The sequence below is a fragment of the Acomys russatus genome, chromosome 7 (genome assembly GCF_903995435.1).
Source record: "Acomys russatus chromosome 7, mAcoRus1.1, whole genome shotgun sequence".
NCBI lineage: Eukaryota > Metazoa > Chordata > Mammalia > Rodentia > Muridae > Acomys > Acomys russatus.
This window is the reverse complement of record NC_067143.1, coordinates 55,271,827-55,296,116: the sequence shown is the minus strand read 5'-3', so window position 1 is coordinate 55,296,116 and position 24,290 is coordinate 55,271,827. Positions and strand designations below refer to the sequence as shown.

At 38.9% G+C, this 24,290-nt stretch overlaps 2 protein-coding genes and 1 pseudogene across 2 annotated transcripts; 1 reads left to right on the top strand and 2 right to left on the bottom strand.

Annotated features, from left to right (window-relative positions):
* The first annotated feature begins 296 nt into the window (after positions 1 to 296).
* LOC127192206 (olfactory receptor 52Z1P-like) lies at positions 297 to 3,077 on the top strand. Its single transcript, XM_051149528.1, has 2 exons — positions 297 to 315; positions 2,131 to 3,077. The coding sequence occupies exons 1-2, from the start codon at positions 297 to 299 to the stop codon at positions 3,075 to 3,077; spliced, it is 966 nt and encodes a 321-aa protein (XP_051005485.1).
* Positions 3,078 to 9,799: 6,722 nt separating this feature from the next.
* LOC127192205 (olfactory receptor 51G2-like) lies at positions 9,800 to 10,756 on the bottom strand. Its single transcript, XM_051149527.1, has one exon. The coding sequence runs from the start codon at positions 10,754 to 10,756 to the stop codon at positions 9,800 to 9,802; it is 957 nt and encodes a 318-aa protein (XP_051005484.1).
* A 7,700-nt stretch (positions 10,757 to 18,456) lies between these two features.
* Positions 18,457 to 19,574, bottom strand: LOC127192204 (cytoplasmic protein NCK1-like; annotated as a pseudogene).
* Between the last annotated feature and the right edge of the window lie 4,716 nt (positions 19,575 to 24,290).

Genomic DNA, 24,290 nt, shown 5'->3' with positions numbered 1-24,290 from the left:
GTACATAAACATTGTAAAGAGATTTACTATAAATTTTAAAATAATCAGATAAAGTTAAAGATATGAAAATATTTCAGATATGTCAAAGGCATGGTCAAGTAAGATAATCAAATCCTGACTCCAGTCTCAGCTGTGGAAATCGTTACTCAATGAAAACAATTCTCCAAAGACCTCTCAACCCAGGTAGAAGGTATTCCCTGGGTTGATGTTAATGTAAGTTTGAAATACAGAAAAGTATATGTACAACCCTCTTCTATGCTCCTACAAGAAGGGCATGGCCATTTCACACAAACTTTATGGATATCACAATAAAAGGTATTAACAGAAAGTTTAAAACCTTTTCTTTAATGTTTTTATTGACTCACAAAAGCTGTGAACTTATGAGGTAAATTAAAATCTTCCATTAGTTAAAATTATTGATTCTGAAACTAACATCTCTGGATTTATAAACAAGGCTTGTATATTATTAGATTCAAGATTTCTTCTTATATAAAACTGGCATAATAAACTACAGTAGAGTAGTTGGTATACTTGTGTTTCATGGCATGAAAAGATTTTCTTTAGTTTTAGGAAAAGGATTATTAGTAAGTATAAATAAATGTTTCTAATTATTATAATTTAATATAATATATAGCCAATTCTTAGGCTGATATGTGACTTGTCTTTTATTTAAGTATATGATAATTTCTGTGTGGCTGTTGTAAAGCAAAGCTAGAGACTTCAAGTTTTCTATCTCAGGTGTTTGATGAAACTGTGGACCTAATTCTGTGTTTTAATCAATAGCCACCATAATTTTATTTAAAGACTCTTATCTATGGCATGTGTGTCCTAAAAGTGAAAAAATGTATCTTCTTCTGTTTTATAACTAAGGCAGAGAAAAATGCATATTTTTGTATCTGGCTTATTTTTATATAAATACCATCTTTATGTAAAATATTGAATGGTGCTCTAAATAATTAGAGTAGATTCCCAATTCAAAGAGAGAGCAAAGAGAATAAATGAAAAGTTTTGGAGGGCAGGTGGACAATGATATAATTACAATTTTCAATAATATTATAAAATAAGACCCATATCTTTATAAATATTGGTAAATTTTCATCTTGTTCTCTTGACAGATCTGAATTAAAATAGACATTTCTCTGCTCTATGGAAAGCCTCCCCAGTGTTAGATGATGAATAGTGGTGAGCCTTGCCCCTTTGCTATGGCTTTATTTCTCCGAGTGAAAATCAACAATGATCTGGATTTCTATCTGATTTAGTGTCTTGATCCTTGAGAAGCAGTGCTAATTTGAGTATGAGTAATTTAACATCCAATTATTGTATTCAAGAATATGAATGAGAGAGAAGTGAATCAAATTATTCCCTTTGATAGTAAAAAATTTAGAGCAATAGTGAAATTCTCACAACCTTCAAGTAAAAAATAAGAATTTCCCTCTTGGGACCCATGAAATGTCTCAGCAAAGAAAATTGCTTAATGTTAAGAATAAGAATGTGATTTCGATTCCCAGGACCTACAAGTTACCTTCTGATCTTTGCATCCACTATATACCATGCATGCCTTCACACACACACACGCACACATACACACACACACACACACACACACACTCACTCACTCATGCAAGCACACACATGTACACATACATAAAGAGAGAAATGAATTGAGGGAGAGATGGAAGGATACAGGAAGAAAGAGAGACAATGTGTGTATATTTTTTTAAATTTTAATCTTAAAGAATTTGCAAGTGATTGCTGCCAGTTGTATACCAGGTAATGATTTAGCAAATGGGGTATCCTCTTCAGTCTTTACTAGGATGGAGAATAAAATTTCAAAAAGTCTTTAAATTACTTGGTTGTAACAACCAGCATCAATTAGTAGTTCTGCTCTTTCTAATCCCATGTTTTCATAGAAAAACATGCTGCAAAAAAAAAAAAAAAAAAAAAAAAAAAGAATTGCCAGAAAAGCATCCCATATACTCTCTCACTTAAGATGATCTTATTTATGGTCTTCACTCTTTTCTTTGCACCAAAAGTAATTTGGACTTTACTATCATTAAAACATTTAGCAATATTTACTCTAGATCCTTTGCTTCTTGTGTTAAGAAACTCTTCAACTTCTCTCTGTTATAGAACTCAACACAACACCTACTCAGCTCACGTTCTTTCTGCTCACTGGTGTGCCAGGATTAGAAGATATCCAAATTTGGATCTCCATCCCTTTCAGCTTCATGTACTTCTTGGCTGTGGTAGGCAATACGCTGGTGATGGCAATAGTGGTCTGTGACCGGAGCCTCCATGAACCCATGTATCTCTTCCTGGCCATGTTGGCATTCAACGATGTCCTGCTCTGTACTGTCACGGTACCCCAAATGCTGTTCATTTTCTGGCAGGGCCCCTTGGCAGCCACCTTCCATGCCTGCCTCACACAAATGTTTTTCGTCCATGCACTGTTCCTCTCTGAATCTGCTGTCTTACTGGCCATGGCTTTTGATCGCTATGTGGCTATCTGCACACCACTGCATTATGCAACCCTGCTCACGGGCTCTTTCATTGGTAAGGTTGGGCTGGCATTGGTAGCCCGGAGTGTGGCTGTTGTCACTCCTGGTGTTCTCTTTATTCTCCGCTTGGACTTCTGTAGGAGTAACATTATCCATCACACATACTGTGAGAACATGGGCATTGCCAAGTTGGCCTGTAACAGCATTACCTTAAATAGCATTTATGGCCTCTCAGCTGCTCTCCTCACCACAGGGATGGACTTCGTATTCATCTCCTTGTCCTACTGGCTAATCTTGAAAACAGTCCTACAACTGCCATCAAAGGAAGCCCGGGCAAAAGCTTTTGGCACCTGTGGGGCTCACATTTGTGTCATTTTGATATTCTACACCCTGGCCTTTTTCTCTTTCTTTACCCATCGCTTTGGGCACCATGTGTCCAGGCACACCCTCATCCTTCTGGCAAATCTCTATCTACTGATACCCCCAACCATGAACCCCATTGTTTATGGAATAAAGACCAAAGAGATAAGGATGCGAGTAGTAGCATCTTGTTCAATGTTCAAAATGGTTCAAGTCTAGTGAAATAGCAAAGAAGAGGGAATCCAAGAGAAAAAGAGAGGTTTAAAACCCCCAAAAAAGTCTGCTTTGACCTATGCCTGGACCAATTAACATTCAATAAAAATGTTAAATGGAATTCAAGACAGAAAGAACACAAAGTTGGGTATGCAGGGAGGTAGGGAGGATTAATGGAGAAGTTGATGGGGGTGGAATATAATAAAAATAGATTGTATGCAAAAAATAAATAAAAATGAATACAAAAGTTATAAAATAATGAAACTATGGAACATATTATTTCCAAAGGTTATTGTTGTGACATAAATAGAAAGGTAACAGGACATATAAGGACCTTTGAGGAATATATCAATATACTACAGTAATCAAGGGAAAATCAATGTACTAAATTAAGTTAACTATTTTTGAATCCTATATTTACTTCTTTTATGTCAGTTGTCCCTAAACAAAGTAAAAAAATAGCTCTGGCTAGTCATGAATTGCTAATTTTCCTAGTTTCAAGAACAACAGAAAGGAATGAATTCATAAATGCTCACCAGATAAACAGTTTAACTAATCAAATAATAAAAGGCAATGATCATATATAACAAGCTCCCTAATATACAGTTTATGTATAGAACCTATATGTATAAAATACATTGTTTGGTTATTTAACTGATAATGGTTTTAATTGAGATATAATTGTATAATTCCCCCTCCATTTCCTCCCTCCCCATTCCCAAAATTACCCTTCTTAAAAATACTACCATTCCATAATAGTCTTAATTTGATAACATCTATGATCTTCAATTATATTTGTTATGCACCTATTTATACATGTATGCATATGCACAAATATATGTAAATAGGACCTGCTAAGTTTATTTTTGTTGTTCATGTGTATATGCTTTTAAGACTGAACATCCTGCATTGGAGAGTTTATAAGGAACCTCATCTTTGGGAGACTAACACTCCTCCCAGAGGTCAATAGTCAACTTGCCCATCACTAAAATGCTTTCCCCTTACGTTGCCAGAAAATATCTACTTCTTACAATTTTTAAGATGTTCATATACTAAAGTTACTTTGATTTTACATTCTAGAATTTTACTTTGCTTGGATTAGTATATTACAAACATGCTGTTTAGTGGACCATCTGCATTATAATGATGTCCCAAAATAAGATGAATATATATGTGTATATATAACTATATGTATATGTGTTTATATATATATATATATGGATATGGATATGACTCAAGAAGAACAGAAACCAGGTTGCTCTGGACCCTAGCTGCAGGGGAGCATTGCTGATGTAAGTGCCATCAGCTTAAGAGACATTTTTCGGGAACAAAAAACCAATTGCCTTGCATTTGGCCAGATTTGCATTCAAGGTCAATTCTTACTATCTCTGAGTACAATATTCTGATTTGAAAATGATAAAGTCTGTCAGGTCTATTCCTAATAAGACTATCATAGAGAGCATAGAGTAACATTCAGTGGACTGATTTGGCTATTTAATTTTTTTCTTTTTACTTCATTTTTTTATTTTCATTTCTCATTTTTATTTATTAGAATTTATTCACATTATATCCTGATTGTCATCCACTTGTTTGTTTCTTCCCATTCCCACCCTCCCTCCCTTTTCTCCCTGTTTCCATCCTCTAGACCTCTGACTTGGGGCCCTCCTCCCCCACCATCTGACCACAGCTTATCAGGTCTCCTGAGTATAGCCTGCATCCTCTTCCTTTGTGTGCCGGCAGGGCCTCCCAGCCAAGGGGAAGTGATCAGATCTCAGGCATCAGAGTTCGTGTCAGAGGCAGCCCCTGCCCAACTATGAGGAATTCATTGGATATATCTGAACTGAACGGGAGGTCTAGGTTCTCTGCAGGTATCGTTCTTGGTTTGGTGCATGAGTTTGTGCAGCCCCCTTCTGGGTCCTTCCATTCCCCCACTCTTCCATACAACTCTCAGGCTGTACCCAGAGTCCAGCTGGGGGCTCAACATTTTTCCTGATTACCCACTGATGGAGTCTGTCAGAAGATATTTGTGTTGGGCTAACATCCACTTATAAGTGAGTATATGCCATGCATGACTTTATGGGTCTAGGTTACCTCACTCAGTATGATCTTTTCTAGTTCCATTCATTTGCCTGCAAACTTCAAGTTATAGCTTATTTTTTATTATGGTTTTTTGAACTGGTTTTTCTCTGAGGCCCAGGTTGGTCTCAGGTTCATAATCCTCCTCCTTAGCCTCCTGGAAACTAGGGCACATATGTATACCATCAGGGATGATTTTCTTTTGGTTAGATCATATAAATATATGTAATTTTCTTAATTGAGGTCCCATTAACCAACTGCCATGATATTTTCATCCTACGGTACCTGGTGTATACATTTTCACCTAGAAGACTATCTGAGATAAGCATGAAATTTAAACCATTTCTTTACTACAAACTATTCATTTCTGAATGAGACAAAACCTAAAATATTTCCCTGCTGTGTAGGCAAAAAAACTATGTTGTGAATATAGCAAAGTAATACATATGCATGGTCTAGGAGTTTTTTATTAATGTATTGAGTGTCTTTTGTTTATAAATGAATAAAGTCTTCTCTATATTGAATGTGTACTCAAGTGGCTATTCGACATTGTTGCTAAATGTTTTTTACTTTAAAGAATTAGACTAAAAAGCTGAATGGGTAAGTAGACTACGAAAGTGATTTGCCCCAATTAAAGAAGTTCAAAATGATACTTGAATGATAAAAAGGGTAAAAGAGTGCCATCTTATTTTGTTGAAACCTTTCTTAAATGGATACTGTATCTGTATCACTCTTGTCCCTTCCTCTCCAATCAGTCTCCTCCTATCTCTTCACTCCCTCTCAAATTCACAAATTCTTCAATTATTATTCATATCTATGTGACACATACATACAAACACGCACACACACACACGCACACACACACACGCACACACGCACACACACACGCACACACGCACACACACACACAAACACGCACACACGCACGCGCACACACACGCGCACACGCACACACGCACACACACACGCACACACGCACACACTCACGCACACACGCACACACGCACACACTCACACACACGCACACGCGCACACGCGCACACGCGCACACACGCACGCGCACACGCACACGCACACACGCACACGGACACACACACGCACGGGTACAGCCCATTGATCCATCCAGCACCACTCATATGTACATGTTTCCAGTGCTGACTTTTTGGAATTGGACAACTTATGTTGGAGCTTGTCTTTTGAGGAAATGGATTCTTCCACTCTCAGCAACTCTTTACCTCCAGGCAGGACATTGAGCAATTTCTCTGTATATCAAAGCTTCTCCTCCTCCTCCTCCATCTCCTCCTCCTCTTGTCCTCCTATTCCTTTTCCTCCTGCTCCTCCTCCTTCTTCTTCTTCACAATAGATAAAAGACTAATACTGAAATTCACAACTGGTAAAAATACAGAGACTAAATGTTAGAGAGGTGGGCGGCCCAATTTGACACATCTGCAAGGCAATGCTTATACCTGAGTTCCAGAGGATGGGAATATGTAAGAACTCTAAGATTAAGATGGCTGTTTCTAGGTAGTGTCACCTGATCTTGATGGGGAAAACCTACCCATGATTTTAAATATGATTGCTGGATGAAGACCAATATAATGACACCACCCGATGGCTTTCCCACACAATGAGGGAAATTCCAGGAAGCCATCAACTCATTTATTCACTGATGTGCACAATCACACTGTGCACACACAGTAAAGTACACTGGCAAAATGTACTTTACTAGGAATGGCTGCCTTAATTTTAAAAATTTATGTTTTATAAATGTTTTCCTAACAATGAGTTACAAGAGGTAATATAGTGGATAAAATTTTGCAATACCAAAATACATCTCTCTCTCTCTCTCTCTCTCTCTCTCTCTCTCTCTCTCTCTCTCTCTCTCTCTCTCTCTCCGCATATGTATGCATGTGTGTATGTGATCTGTGCTGAAAACATCTTCTCTAACACATATATGTAAAGTAACTCAAACTGCATGAAAAAATTTTAATAAAAAGCAAACTAAAAACATCTAGGTTGAATTGCTCGGTTGCATGATTTTGTTAACAAGGTACTCAATACAAATATTTCAGAAACAAAGTCATATAAGTATGTCAACATCCATATGTTTATAATACCTATCACACTCATGAATGCTAAGAAACTGTGATTGCCTGTACAAGACCTAAACAAAATCAAGGCAGTGAAGTCCCAGGATAAATGGGTAGATGTTCTCCATGCCAATCCCTTATTGAGAAATTATTGGCTGTGGATGAATGCTGTGGGTGTTAGAACTATTGTCATGAGAATGTGGCTGCCGGTAGTTTTCCCATGCACCAGTGAGTAGCCCCACATCAGTGCGCACATTGGCAGAACTAGTTGGACTTACTGAGTTATAAAAAAATTAGTTGGAGGTACATTTTGGGGAAATATGGGTGGATTTAGAGGGAGAAAGGGAGAGATATTATATTTCACCATGCACATGGATAAAATTATTTAAGTGTGATTTTAAAGTGTCATGTTTAACAAAATCAACTTATGCAGTGTTCAATTGCTAGTAATGTTATTTTCTCTAAGTGATGTATTTAAAGGAAATGTTATTGTAATTTTAAAAAATTTTATTATTTTATTCATATTACATGTCAATTGTTATCCCATATCCTTGTATCCTCCCATTCCTCCCTCCCTCCCATTTTCCCCTTACTCCCCTCCCCCATGACTGTGACTGAGGGGGACTTCCTCTCCCTGAATATGCTCATAGGGTATTAAGTCTCTTCTTGGTAACCTGCTGTCCTTCCTCTGAGTGCCACCAGGTCTCCCTCTCCAGGGGACATGGTCAAATGTGAGGCACCAGAGTACGCGTGAAAGTCATACCCAACTCTCAACTGTGGAGAAAGTCCTGTCCATTGGCTAGAGCTGGGTAGGGGTTCGAAGTTTACTGCGTGTATTGTCCTTGGCTGGTGCCTTAGTTTGAGCAGGACCCCTGGGCCCAGATCTGCCCATCATGATGTTCTTCTTGTAGGTTTCTAGGTCCCTCTGGATCCTTATTATAATTTTAAAATAAATAACTATTCACCTGTTTTAGTTAAAAGTTCTTGACTTATTTTTAATTAAAGCTTTTGTTCAGATGTGCAGAGATATAAGTATAACAAGAAGTAGGCTCAAGTAAAGGATCAAAACTAGGGGAAAGAGACATAAGTAGATTAAAAAAAAAACATTCTAGGAGCAAAGAGGAAGTCAGGTTCTTCAGGAGTGAACCAACTGCCCAAAATTTGAAATCCTGATTTCAGGTTTTTAGGATCTTTGTATTGTATGAAGTGTGATTTCATTACAACATTTATATTAAAAAAGATAACACCCAAGTTACCCATTCTTTTACTCAGTGACTTGTTTATTTCTTTGATGTTTATACATGCAGTAATTCTTTAGGGCAGCTTTCACACCAATCTAGGTCACATTCTATGACTGTACCGAGAATAAGATATATGAACAGACATTGTCAGTTAGGAAGGCAGATATAATCAGAAGATACGAGGCAACTTCATACTGCGTTCAGCTTTATTTTTCATTCAGAACAAATATTTAGATGTTTATTAGCAAAACTGAACTAAATTTCCAGTTATCATTCCACAATTTATGAACAATTATGAACTGAATCAAGTCAAAGATAGAAGAGGATTAAATTTTAACGAGTAATTAGTGTTGGGAGGATATGGGAGGAGCTGGGGGACAGGAAAATGTGATTGAAATATATTGTATGAAAATTTTAAATAAAAATAATTAAAACAAAACAAACACAAGAACAATGAAGAATCACCTACTGAGAAGATCTGGAAAAGCATGCTATCTTCTTCCAATAATTTTAAATAATTAACCTGGATTCACCTGCATTTGAAAATATTTAAATATGTTCCTCGCCCTGAATTCTTATTAGAACACACATTATAATACAATGGATTATAGTTTCACATAATAATCTGTGTGATAATGGAAAAATTACTCTCAAAAAAATTTTTTTTTACTCTCAGAATTCTTTAAAGCTAAAATCATTCTCGCAATCAAGTAAAGAATATTGATATGGATGTTGCTCTCTTCTAAAGAGACCATACCTCCCCAGATAAGAAAGAGCTTGCATGCATTCTTTTGTAAAAGATGACACATAGGCAGTATGCTGGCCAACAACTTCTGCTTTGACCTATGGTATAAATTTAGTATAGAGTCATGTTGTTACCATCTATAAATATAATCAATTAAACAAATTTCAAATACAATAATAAAAAAAATGTAAATGGTCATGTTAAGTTTTATGTCAAACATTATCGAATACCAACAAGTAAAAAATAATCTGGGTTTTTCCAGTTCAAGAAAAATTTCATGGATAAATCCTCATACCAAGTGTAAGGTTAGTAACATACAAAAACAGAAAAAGCAGTGATTTGCATAGTATTCCTCTCTCACACATCAATAACTGAAGATGGTTTTAAAAGTTTATGTATGTCATTCTGTCTAGTTCTACTGGCCAACAGTGAGTTCTTCAGAGCCTATCTGTAATTGAGTTGCCTCTAATTCTGCTTTGCATATTTTTGTCAACTTTGAGCACAGCATACTTAGAATAGAAAATCAGCCATGACTCACATCATTTGTACCAAAACCTTGTTGTCTTGATGAGATGCTTATATTGAAGAAGTGACTTTGTGGGGACAGATCAAATGGAGGATTCCCTGTCGGATCTGCTTGGTCTTCACACTATAGATGATTGGATTGAGCACCGGTGGCACCATTAAGTAAATATGAGCCATGAAGATGTGAACAAAAGGAGAGGAGTGTTTGGCAAAACGATGGACAATAGATAATCCTATCATGGGTACATAGAGAATGAGCACAGCACAGATGTGGGATGCACATGTGTTCAGGGCCTTAAGCCTACCCTCTCGGGATGCAATTCTTAACACTGAGTGAAGGATAAAAACATAAGTTACTAAAATACCCAAAGAATCCATGCCCCACAGCATAGTAATCACAACCATTCCATATATAACATTAAACCTGATGTCAGCACAGGCAAGGCGGATTATGTCCTGGTGCAGACAGTAAGAATGAGAAAGGACATGGGAGCGGCAGAAGGAAAAGAATGCTAAACGAACCAGGAGAGGAATGAGTGGAATAGCACTCCGAAGCAAGGCTGCAATTCCAATTTTGGCAATAAGTTTTGGGGTGAGGATGGTAGCATATCGCAGAGGGTGGCAGATAGCCACATACCTGTCAAGGGCCATTGCCAAGAGCACAGATGATTCAGTGAAGGAAAAAGTATGAATTAGAAACATTTGAACCACACAAATATTGAACTGGATTTCTCGTGAAATAGACCACAACACCCTGAAAAGTGATGCCATGGCGGGCAGGGACATGGCCATGTCAGTGAGGGAAAGCATAGCTAGGAAGTAATACATGGGCTCGTGGAGTCTGGGGTCTGTCCGCACAATGTGCAAGATGGAACAGTTTCCTGTTATTCCAACAATGTAGAGGAGGCAGAATGGGATAGAAATCCAGTGGTGAAATTCCTCATAGCCAGGGATGCCTGTGAGGTAGAATGTGGTGGACACAATGCTGCTGGAATTTGAGGTTTCCATCGAGCTGACCGTAAAAGCTCAAAGCACAATCCACTTCCACAGTTACCCTCTAATGAGTGATGCATTGACAAAGCCAGGATCTGTATTTTAAGTAGAACAGCCCAAAAAGAAAAAATAAAGTAAACAAAAGAGACTCTAGTACTTCCTTCTAATAACTCCTTAAGCCAATCCCATGCTATTTCCTTTGTCTCTGTGTCATTGATGATTACAGTCAGTCAGCATATTCCACCAAGTCCTTCATTTCTGCAAACACACTCAACATCCCTTTAAACATGAATGAGCTTCCAAATATGCCAGCCAGATAGGGCACATACACACACACTGGAAGCCACAGTTTCAACTTAACAATTTCCAAAGACGTGTTATTGAGAAGTGCAGGTTTCACACCATCCATCCCTTCTTTACAAAGCTCTGCAGAGATTTAAACCTGTTTTTTTGTTTGTTTGTTAACCTGCTAAATTTGATGTTGGTTTTCATTCATGATGCTAGAGCATCCTGTAAGGAATCTTTAGAGAAATCAGTCAAGTCTAGGACAGCCCAGGTCTCATTATTTCCCAACTATTCTGTGTATAATTGATGTCATAATCTTGGTTTCTTCAGGGAATTAGATTCAAATGATGATTGAGGTTTGGACTGTAGCTCTCTTTTTCTTATTATTTAAAATTTTCACATAATGCGTATTTTGTTTATTCTTTCCCTCCAACTCCTTCTAGAACCTATCTACCTCCTTTTCTATTTCTTTCAAAAGCTAACAAAACAAGTAAGAAACAATAAGAAAAAAATACTAAAACATAACAAAATGTACACACACACACACACATACACACACACACAAACACATAACCACACAGTAAAATAAAATAAACAGATAAACATAGAGTCTTTTTTTTTTTTTTTTTTTTTTTTTTTTTTTTGGCCAAATACACCTAGGCATGGGGTCTGCCTAGAGAAAATTGATTTTCCCTTATCAGCCACTATCAGTTGGAAATGCCTTCTAGTTAGGGTTGGGTCTTCGTGTGCATTCTCCCTTCTCCGGGTTGATACTCTGGATGTGAATCTGTGCAGATCTTTTGAAAGCTGTCACAATACCTGTAATTTAGATTACTATTTTGGAAGCTAATTATATAGTAACATATACTTAATTGAAATAATGTATAATTTTCAAAGAAAACTTTACAACAAAGAGAAAAATACAAAATTTAAAGAAAATAAAAGTGGCTGCTTCCTTCATTAAAATGCTACTTCTTGTTTTACACTGTTGTCTGCTTCTACACTACATCAGCTTGAATTACTTTGTACTTGAAATGTAGATTAATTTTAATCATATATAAAGATTATTTTTCTATGCATACTAAAGTTGCATTCTTTGTCTGCTAACACTTTAGCAATGTTGTACGGGAAACCAAGGAGATGCTGAATAATGGACAAACCAAGGAAATTAGTTTACATATCATCCCACACAGTTGCTTCTCACTGAGAAACATTCACAGCTGAAACTACAAACAAACAATACAACAAGCAATTTGTATAGTAAATATTTAAAATGAACACTATCAATAGTAATCACAAAAAGATGCTTCAGCTGCTGCTGAGGACAGAAAAAACAATGAGGAAAACAGAACTCTTTCATTACTGTAGAAATGAAAAATAGTATAGATAAATCCTTATGAGTGGAAATTTCTTGAAGTGATATGGGTAGTTGTATTGTGAGAATTATCAATTACATCCAGTGGCTACTAAACATATGTATTAATCACATCTTAAATGTTTTAGCTATTGGCAATTTCCACTGATAATTATGAAATTCCTGTCCAGGTGCATTTAATTCTACTTGGTGCTAATAGAAAATACTGCACAGAGTGGAATACAAAGTTTCACCCAAAGATGAAAATCCTTGGGACTAAGATATTATTATGAAAATACATGATAGATTCTCTGGTTACCCAAATATACACATACATGATGCAGCTTGTCTACTCGCTAATAGCCATCCTCCTGTAAAGCTGTAGCAAGGATTGCTTTCAACTGTCTACTTTCTGTTGTTTATGACATAGATTCAAATTCTTATTCATAGGCTTACCTTACGTTGTTAAGATTAGTTTATAAACTGCAATTCCTTATCTGTTAAGTTTGAAAGCATCTCTTTGCCTTCTGTAAGCAGAAAATCCATTGAAAAAGACCATCAGCCATGCAATCTTGGGTGCCTTATAAAAGCCTTCTCAGTTGGAAAAGCTCGAGTCAAGTGAAATATTTTAGCATGAGCATGGACAGCTAAGATATGATTATCTCCTCAACTGAAAACAACTTCCTCCAGAACAGCATTTTAGTATTTTTACTTCTACTTTTGATAAATACTCACCTCTCTTTTGCTTCTTAAATCCTCAACTTTGTATTTCCATTTTCACTCACCTAAATATTTCCCTGGTGTCTAACATGAGGTAGAATAATCTCTTTTACTGTGAATGTTCATTCAACTCATCACACAGGTGAGGTTAATTTATAAATCTTCCTATAGCCCTAAGAGATGTGAGTCCCCAAGCTATAACTACCTCAGTGCCAACATTTCTTTTATGTCAATTCCCAAAGTCATATAACCGACTACTTCCACACTGAAGTACAGTGTTTTTTCTTCAGAGTATGCTCTGGGATTTCTCCAGTATTTAGTGCCTCAGAATGTAGAATATAATACTACATGAAATGAGATATTGGCTTGCATGCAAAGTATGAAATTATACTAAAGAATTTTTAGATGTAGAGTACCACAGTTAGTTACCATTGCTCTGACAGAATACCATGACCAAGGCAATTTGGGGAGTAAAGGTTTTATGTCTCTTATTCTTCCTCATCTCTGTTCTTCATTGAAGGGAGCCAGAAAAGGAAGTAAAAACAGGCAAGAAGCTTGAGCTGACACAGAGGCCATGTGGAAGAATGTTTTTTACTTGCTTTCTCCACATGGCTTGCTGATGCATGATGGCATCATCCACAATGGTTTTGGCCCTCACACATAAATCACTGTTTAAAAATGCACAGAGGCCATGTGGAAGAATGTTTTTTACTTGCTTTCTCCACATGGCTTGCTGATGCATGATGGCATCATCCACAATGGTTTTGGCCCTCACACATAAATCACTAAGTTTAAAAATGCCAGATAGGTTTTCCTACAGCCAGATATTAAGAACTTATGGAGGCATTTTTAAAATTAAGGTTCCTGCCTCTCAGAAGAATTTAGCCTTTGTCAAGTTCACACAAAACTAGCCAAGACATAGAGTGCATTTGTTGCCCAGATATTGTAAATAATATTGATATCTTAATGTCTGCTGGCTGATGTAATATACCTTGGCCTCAGCAGGTATACTCCTAACTGGCAAACCCTCTCATTAGGTTTGGTGTATTCTTTTCTTTTTCTTTTTTTCCATTTCCCCCTTCTATTGAAAATACCTACCTTCCTTCCTTTCTTTCTTTCTTTCCTTTCTTCTTTCCTTCTTTCTTTCTTTCTTTCCTTCCTTCTCCTTTACCTTGAAAAAGAGTCAACAGTTTATTTTTTCAGTCCACTTGATGTGATTTAGAGAATGACACCATCTTATGTTGAACAAAATTCAAGGAGCGACCGCAGCTGTAAAGACCTATAAAACAGGTGAGAGCGATGCAAAGGGTTATTGTCTTGTGGCAACTATTAAACTGGGAAGGCAAAAGCCGTAAGGCTACACTCTTAGTTCACTGACTTGGACACCAGAACTGCTTCTGAAAAATGGCCATTTCATATTCAAAGCCAAAAAACTCTCCATACAACAGGAAAATAGGGAGAAACAATAAGCCAATATGGCTATAAATTATGAGTTAAGAGTGGGGAAAGACTTTGTTTCTCTGAATGTCTTTTGCTATGTGTACTATGGGACCATCCACATCAGGTTCCAGCTGATTGTTACCATGGAAACTCACATTGTCAGCTTATCTTTAAGGGAAACCATAAATTACAATGCTGTCCAAAATCTCCTGTTTTAAGTGCTGTCAAGTTGAATATTACCCAAGTTGAACAATCCAGCTACAGTTGGCTGTACCATCAGCAGGTAAAATTCTACTTTTGACCAGTAAAGGGTTGGATATATCAGAAGATGCCTTTTCATAAGTCTAACAATGACACCTCATAGGCTACATTTTTGCAACCTCTAGATTATGCGGCAGAACATTAAAACTGGATATGGTTTGCATGTGATGTGTTTACAAGCATGTCTTAATAAATAGGGTTGCTCACTGCTAGGCCTTTTTATTCTGGCAATATGTTTGGTTTCCCTTGTTTGGTGTAGGGGGGGACAGCACCCAGGATTCATGTATGGTCTGCTATAGAACTACAGCACCAACTCTGCCTTTCAGACAGTGTCTTGATAAATTGTACTCAGGCATGTCTAATGATTCTCCTGCCTCAGCCTCTTGAGCAGCCAAAATTACAAGCATAAACCACTGGGCTAGATATTTTGTATATTGTTTAGTGATGTCTGTGAAAGAGTTTTAACAGTCTCGGGTATATGTGTTGACATGAATACTGATAGTATCCAATACCTGTTATGAAGCTATTCAACTCACAACCCTAAGATTTAAATCCATACAAGAGACATAACATTTACAGCTTTTGTTATTAAGCTTGCACACAAACACAAAGTTTTTAAGGACAAAACACTTCTTCCAAGATTTTAGAGGAGTCTTTATAGACACTAACCAAGCAGGACAAGGGGTATGATATATATTTAAACTTAAAAAATAATCATATCTATCTATCTATCTATCTATCTATCTATCTATCTATCTATCTATCTATCTATAAAAGCATCTGTAATAGTGATTTCCCCAGGACCCACCATTTAGTCTAAACCTAGCACACAGAGAACAGTATGTCAAGACACACACAGATCTGGGAAGGAGATGTTCCTAATACAAGTTTGTTACTATCTATCCATGTAGCTATTTTCCAAGGTTGTTCTAATTCCTAAGTAAGTTGTTTCAAGTAAAACTCATGCGTATAATACAAATAGCCTTTGATTGAAGAGGTGGTTTAGGAAATTTTTAAAACGTGATCAAATGTTGAAGTACCAAAGTAAAACAGTGTACAGTTGGAGAGCACAGATACCACTGGAGCATGTCTGTTTTCTACAAACTCTAGCTACAACAAGATACAAACGCTCCTCTTCAACACTACTCCAATGCTGCCTTCCCAAAATAGCGGCAGCAACTCAGAGGGTTTCCAGAAACAGCTAAGTCCACAATAAAGTCTTATCTGCTTCTTTTTATAAAGGTCCATTTTGTTTCACGAAGGGGGCACACAAAGAGAAAGCAAAAATAACGTGTCATTATTCTCTAAACCCCCTTTAAACTCTTCCTCTTTTTTTTTTTAAATTTATTCTTGTTACATCTCAATGTTTATCCCATCCCTTGTATCCTCCCATTCCTCCCCCCCGCCATTTTCCCATTATTCCCCTCCCTATGACTGTTCCTGAGGGGATTACCTCCCCTGTATATTCTCATAGGGTATCAAGTCTCTTCTTCGCTACCTGCTGTCCTTCCTCTGAGTGCCACCAGGTCTCCCCCTCCAGGGGACATGGTCAAATGTGAGGCACCAGAGTACATGAGAAAGTCATATCCCACTCTCCACTCAACTGTGGAGAATGTTCTGACCATTGGCTAGATCTGGGAAGGGGTTTAAAGTTTACCTCCTGTATTGTCCTTGGCTGTGCCTTAGTTTGAGCGGGACCCCCTGGGCCCAAATCTGCTATCATATTGTTCTACTTGTAGATTTCTAGGACCATCTGTATCCTTTTATTTTGCTATTCTCCCATGCGTCTCTCATTTAGAGTCCCAATAGGATGCCCTCCCCTCTGTCCCAGTTTCCTGGTAAGTGAAGGCTTTCGTGGGACATGCCCCTTGAGCTAGTATGCAGATATAAGTGAGTATATACCATTTGATTCTTTTCTGCTTCTGGGTTAACTCACTCATTATGATCATTTCTAGCTCAATCCATTTATCCACAAATTTCGGGAATTCCTTGTTTTTAATAGCTGAGTAGTATTCCATAGTGTAAATGTAACACAGTTTCTTTATCCACTCTTCTACTGAGGGACACTTAGGCTGTTTCCATGTTCTGGCTATTATGAATAAGGCTGCTATGAACATGGTGGAGATAGTCATAGTGCTTTCCAGCCCTGAAGGAATCAATCATATGTAACCTTAACTTACATTAACCAATCTACTACCATTTACCTTAAACAGAAGAGTACTCAAATACAAATATAAATTATAAAAGCTTTGAAACCAGGTGTTATAAAGATGGAAATTCATACACTAGAGTTTTAATTATATCTGTTGACTTTTACTTAGTGGGAGAGGCCAGGGCTGCCACCCAATGGCAACATCAGCCCTCAAGTGATTGTAAGATTTAAATGAAAATTTTAAACTACTACAATGAAGAAAAAAAATGAAATTATACTTTAATTTTTACCAACTATAACATTGGTACATTACGTGTTTAAAACAGCAAAGTTCCTGTGCTCAAATAGTATCAGAGGCCTTAGCTACTTTGCTTAAAGTTAAAATTACAGACTGAGGATGGAAAGTACGGCCAACAGAATAGTAAATACTTTAGTTTCTCACTCACATGAAGTACTAGATGGCAAGTAAAATATTTTAAATAATACATTTACCTAACTACAGCACATTTCCCTTATAGCACATCATTTCAGAAACCTAGTTAAAGAGACTGAAAAATAAGCTTATATGTGTGAAACCTTGAATTAAATATGAAACAGTGTCAAAAAAGTTTTTTCAGTAAACCAGATATTGAGGGAGAGTAAGGAAGCTGTTAAGTTGAAAACTTAACATTCTAAAAGTGGAATTACTAAAATTTAGAGGGAGAAAATTACACATCTCACTGTCTACTGTTTTCCTCAAACTTGACCATGACTTATTTTGCAGTTGCATAAACACAGCATGGTCTAGGGACATCCATTTCATTTCAATAACTCACTGGCAGAGACTGCTTTGTTCTCTTGACAGCCAAGTAAATGGGAAAGAAGCAATCCATAAGTTCTTAAGTTTTTGTTTAAATAGCCATAAATTATGTCTTATAACCTACGTCAAGTCCCTTTTGGATACAATAAATTGATTTGTAAAAATGAGGCACCAACAACATACTTGATATTTACAATGGCTTGCGACAGATACAATACCTGAAAATAGTTTCTAATTTTCTGTTTATTATTGCTATTCAGTCACAGAAAAGATTAACACTTTACAAGAAATGTTCTTTAGCATATGTCATATAGAAATGGTTTTGTGTTAAGAGGAGCTATGGGAGAACAGAATGTCGATACAAGGAAATAAACAGCAATAAAAGAGTTCTACCATATAAAGATATTTGAACGAAATTATATTCTTTTCAGAGTACAAAACCTTAATTGTTAGAAGGAAAAAGAAAAACAACAAAGACAATAAGGTAGAATACCAAGAATAAATAATTTTTCTACATAGATGCACTGCATGTGTACTATATATGTACAGATTGAGTGATAACAAAAATACTCATGTATTAATAGTCAACCCTCATACAGTTAGAAACAGTACTTTGCAAGCAAGTACAGTTGGCACGAAACTATCTCAGTCTTCAGTTCCATGACGAGTTAAAGCTGTGTAGCAGTCACTACTGATGAGCAGTATCAAGACAAATGCTTGACGAGATACAAGTTTTCTCCTTGTTCACTTGTAAAGATTGGTGCCTTTTGTAATGCTCAACCAAGGTCCCCCATGGTGCTGAAGTTTCATTCGTTGCCCGATGTAGTAAACAGTCTCTTTCAGTTGGACTTTAGAATGTTTGTTTTTTCCTTGTGCTTTTAGTGATATTGAGAAATCATTTGGCGAAGATTCACTATCACAAATGAGAAAACTATGTCCCCTTTCACTTAATGCCATTTCTGCCTGCTGCCTGGTAACTTTGCCATAATACCAAGGATTGCCAGCAAACTTCCCAGTGAGCGAAGGCCTAATGTAATCACACTGTGGAGGTGATGGCTCCAAACCTGAGGTTAACAAATTACTCTGCATAATAGTAACATAGTTTTTTGGCACCAGGCCAACCATGCCATTGATTTTCCTGCAATTCCACCACTCTGGGTCATTTTCTGGCTTTTCTATTACAACCAATACGTCACCTTTCTAAAAACTGAGTTCTTCATCAATGGATGAGCTGCATGGGTAAAGAGCCTACACAACATGGACTACTTGACTTGCACTTAGGTTATTGATAACTGCTGCTAATTTCTCTGACAGTCACCCAAAGACTGTCACCTTCTTCAGTTACATAATTTGAAGGGAACCATCCAATTTGTTCATTGTAGCTGCCACGCCCCACCCATCACCACACTTCTCCATGACGATCACCTTGGTCCTTTTTATCAACAACAATTCATCCTCTCTCTCAGCCATGTAGTTAAACTTCACAAAAGCAGGCCTGTTGAGGTCATAGGGACATTCTCCTGGATCAATAAAGCTATCAGCAGCAGAAGAGGCAGTATGGAACACTAGGTTTTCTTTTCACCTTTCCAATGCCTAAAGTGTCCTTCAGGTTTTTAAACAATATATGCTTTCTGAGAACTGTTTTTTTTCTTTCTGCATAGTTAGAAGGGACAAAACCTGTTTTATTCATGGAATTTTGAACACGTCAGCAGGATTTAGAGTCATCCAAAAGCCATAATCTCTCATTGTTCTTGATATCCGGCTCTTGTTCTTGTGGAGCCACATAATCAAATTTGGCTACCACCACCACTTCTTCGGCCATCTTTCAGCAGCTTCAGGACTACCTGGGAGGGGGTCAGGCCTATCTTGACCACTTTGTGTATTTGTCCTTCACGTCATCAAACATCAACTTCAGGCAGGTGGGGACACTTCGGCGGTAGGGCAGTGCCCACTGGGACAGGCCCTTCTCAGGAGAGTGTATGTGACCCATGATGGCAGGGGTCTGGCAGCAAAGAGCAGCTTTTATTTTTCTTATATAATATATTCTTATTACAATCCACAACCCCCTCCACTCCTCCCAGCTCCTCCTCATCTACCCTCCCTCTGGATCTCTGTCTATCAGTAGAAAATAAACAATCTTTTAAGGGATAATAATAAAATAATATATAGTAAGATAAAACAAACAAGCAAACAAACAAACCTAACACATCAGAGTTGAACAAGACAAACAAAAGGAGAGGAGCTGAAGAGAAGGCACATGAAACAGAGGCCTGCCTGTTCACATACTCACTATGACTGACTATCACAGTGAAAAATACTGCAACTGAAAACAATATTGGACACTATCACTCATTATCATCACGGACTCTACAACTGATGACCACAGCGACCTCTATGGCTGACCATCACAGTGGAAGCTACAGCTGACCACCACAGTGATCACATTGACTGACCATCACAACCACAACCACAGCTTACCCTCACAATGATCAGCTAGGAGAAAAAAATCGTAAATAGTTTTATCCAGTTATGAACCTTAAACACTATAATAACAACCTGTAAAGAAGGCTACGCCCCCCTGGTGCAACACTGACATGACTGTTCTGAGCTTACCAACTGTTTTCTCACTGGAGCTGAGTTCCTCTCTGAAGGAGGGAGTTATAATGCCTCAGAGTTATTTAAAGGCTAGTGGCTAGGAAGTCAAATACAGGAAGAGACATACTACCAGTAAGTCAGCTTTGAAAAGGTCTGTCTTAGAAATGACTGAATAAAGAAAACCCTAACAACAGTGATTAACAACAGCTTTGTAACACAGAAGGGGTAGTCAATCTCACAGGATTCAACCCCTAGATAAAGAATTATAGACAACAAATGATTCCTGGGAGAGGAAGAATTGGCCTCTTGTCCTTTAGTAATACTATATAAGGTTGTATACAATAATTTCCTGCACAGAAAAATCTAACTTTGAACACATTGTCTCTGACTATCTCCCCATATCTCCCTCTCTTTTCTTATTAGTTGCCTTTTTCCCTTTCAATTTTACTTCTAGTTCTTCATACCATTATTTTCTTAAATCGTGACTTTCTGTCTGTAACCTCAAAACACATACGACACACACGTCATGGGGAAGGGCAATAGGAAGAACACTGACACAAAGCAGTGCTAAACAAGGGAACAATACAAAGTTTTACCCTGACAGAGGTTCATATAAACTAAGTGTGATCTAGGTATAAGGTAGTGGTCTAAAGGTGGGCGGTAGGAACCAGGTTGAGAAGGCACCTGCTGATTGTTTCAGAGTTTGAAAGCTATTATGCATGGAACTAAGTACTATGAAAAGAAAGTATGCAACTAAATTCAGATAAATGTACTTTTAAAAAATTTTTAGTGGTTGGGGATCCAAGATGGCGGCGAGCAGTGTGGACCGTGTTTGGAGGCTCCAGTGAACAATTCAGGGAATTGCACAGATTTCTGAGCCAGGAACACCGAGGTCCGAACATCACGGCAGCGGGAGTGCTCTACAGTTCGGAGGGACCAGGGTGCGGAGGACCTGCGTGCCCCTGCACACGGGAGGAGCGTGGTTTTTCTCTGATCGGAGCGGCAGCGGTAGAGGCGGCAGCACCAGCGGCACCAGCAGCGGCGGCTGAGGTTTGCAGCTCATAGCCTTCCGGTGGAGGCGATTGGTGTGGTGGCTGGTGGGAGTTGCTGCGGGAGAGGGGACTCGGGGCAGGATTTGGGTCGCGTGGAGCCTTTGGACCCAGATTGGACTCGGCGGACAGTTCGGCCCCAGAGTCCCGGGTATTGGCCCGGCCCAGCAAACAATTCTGCCTGAGGCACTAACTCAGCGTGGCCATAGCTCCCCTGCTGTGGCGCAGGCTTAGTTGAGCACGCTGCTCCACACTAGGCACTACCTCAGCTCAGCGGCAGCTCCCCTGCGGGGACACAGTCCGGGCGGAGCACTTGTTCCACCACTGGCGCTAACTCAGAGCAGCCACAGTTCTCCTGCTGTGGCGCAGGCTTGGTGACGTGCTCGGTTCCATCCTAGGCACCACCTCAGCTCAGCGGCAGCTCCCCTGCGGGGACACAGTCCGGGCGGAGCACTTGTCCCACCAGTGGCGCTAACTCAGAGCAGCCGCAGTTCTCCTGCTGTGGCGCAGGCTTGGTGACGTGCTGGGTTCCATCCTAGGCACCACCTCAGCTCAGCGGCAGCTCCCCTGCGGTGACACAGTCTGGGCGGAGCACTTGTCCCACCACTGGCGCTAACTCAGAGCAGCCGCAGTTCTCCTGCTGTGGCGCAGGCTTGGTGACGTGCTCGGTTCCATCCTAGGCACCACCTCAGCTCAGCGGCAGCTCCCCTGCGGGGACACAGTGCGGGCGGAGCACTTGTTCCACCACTGGCGCTAACTCAGAGCAGCCGCAGTTCTCCTGCTGTGGCACAGGCTGGACAGAGCTCTCGGTTCCACCAGCTCTAAGACTCTGGTTGGACACAGTGTACAGTTTGAATCCAGAATTCCTGGCTGAGATTGGTGGTCAGTTCGGGCCCTGAGTCAATAACTGACCACAGCACGCACTTTGGGCCAAAAGGCCCTAGTGGAGCTTGGTGCGTAGTCCCAGCCCAAAAATTCTGGCTGGACCCTGTGTGCATTTTGGGCCCAAAATCCCTAGCTGAGCTTGGCAGACGGTTCTGGCCCTGAGAATCTAGCTGAGTTCTGCCCGTGGTTCGGTCCCAGTGCTCCTGGCTGGACTTGGCAGGGAACACAGAAGGCTGTGGATACCTTGGCCTGACCCAACGCTCATTCAGAGACCCAGAACAATTGCAGGATCCACAGCAGAGAGGGACTGAGGATCACTGGCTGTGAGAGACCAGAACAACAGGGCTAACCTCCTAACATCCACACAGTGAAGCTTTGAGCTCGCAGCCTAGGGAAATCGTAAGAAAACAAGTGAATCTATCATCAGACACCCTCCATTCAACTCTGGAAGCTACCCAACAAAAACAAAGACGGCAAGATGTCTAAAGGACAACGAAAAAGCATACGCAAAAAACCCCAAAACAACATGGCGTCTCCAGTTTCCAGCTATCCCAAAGAAAACCACCCAGAGAACTCAAATACAACGGAAATACAAGAAAATGACCTCAAATCCTTAGTAATGAGGATGATAATGGAGGAAACAAATAAAATTCGTAATCAAATGCAGGAAGACGCAGACAAACAGGTGAGAGACATAAAAGAAGCACATAGAGTGGAACTGGAAAAATTGCAGGAAAATGCAAACAACCAGATGAAAGAAATAACTAAAACGGTTCAAGCTCTGAAGACCTATAAAGAGGCAATGGAAGAAACTCAGGAATATACAAAAAATCAGATGAAAGAAATCAAAAAATCAGTTCAAGATCTGAAAATGAAAATGGATTCAATGATAAACACACAGACAGAAGAAAAACGAGAACGTGAGACCTCAGAGAAGAAGGCGAGCAACACAGAGGTGAGCTTTTCTAACAGAATCCAAGAGATGGAAGAACGAATCTCAGGGCTAGAAGATACAATCACAGATATTGAATCAACCATTAAAGAAAATGCCAAATCTGGAAAACTCCTGACACAAAACATCCAAGAAATTAAGGACACCATGAAAAGAAGAAATTTGCGGATAATAGGCATTGAAGAAAGAGAAGACATCAGACTCCAGGGCCCAGAAACTATTCTCAACAAAATCATAGAAGAAAATTTCCCCAATCTAAAGAAAGAGATGCCTATAAACATACAAGAGGCCTACAGAACACCAAATAGAATTGACCAGAAAAGAAAAACTGCCCGCCACATAATAATCAAAACACAAAACATGCAGAACAAAGAAAAAATATTAAAAGCTGCAAGGGAAAAGGGCCAAATAACATTTAATGGTAAACCTATCAGAATTACACCTGACTTCTCAGCAGAGACCATAAAAGCCAGAAGGGCCTGGACAGAGATCCTGCAAACCCTAAGAGAACACAGATGCCAGGCCAGACTACTTTACCCAGCAAAATTATCAATAACCATTGATGGAGAAAACAAAATATTCCATGACAAAAACAAATTCAAACAGTACCTATCCACAAATCCAGCTTTACAGAAGGTACTAGAAGGAAAACTCCATCCCAAAGGGTCAAGCTACAACCAAAACTACCCAGGAAATAGATAACTATCCCATGGCAAAAACACAACTACACAAACGCTCGACTGGAAACAACATCAAAATTAAGACTCTTAACAGTCACTGGTCATTAATATCTCTCAACATCAATGGCCTCAATTCTCCAATAAAAAGACACAGACTAACCGAATGGGTACATAAACAAGACCCAACATTCTTCTGCATCCAAGAAACACATCTCACCCATAATGAAAGGCATTACCTCAGGGTAAAAGGTTGGAAAAAAATATTCCAAGCAAATGGTCACAAGAAGCAAGCAGGGGTAGCCATTTTAGTATCGAACAAAATAGACTTTCAACCAAAATTAATCAAAAGGGATGAGGAAGGACACTTCATACTCATC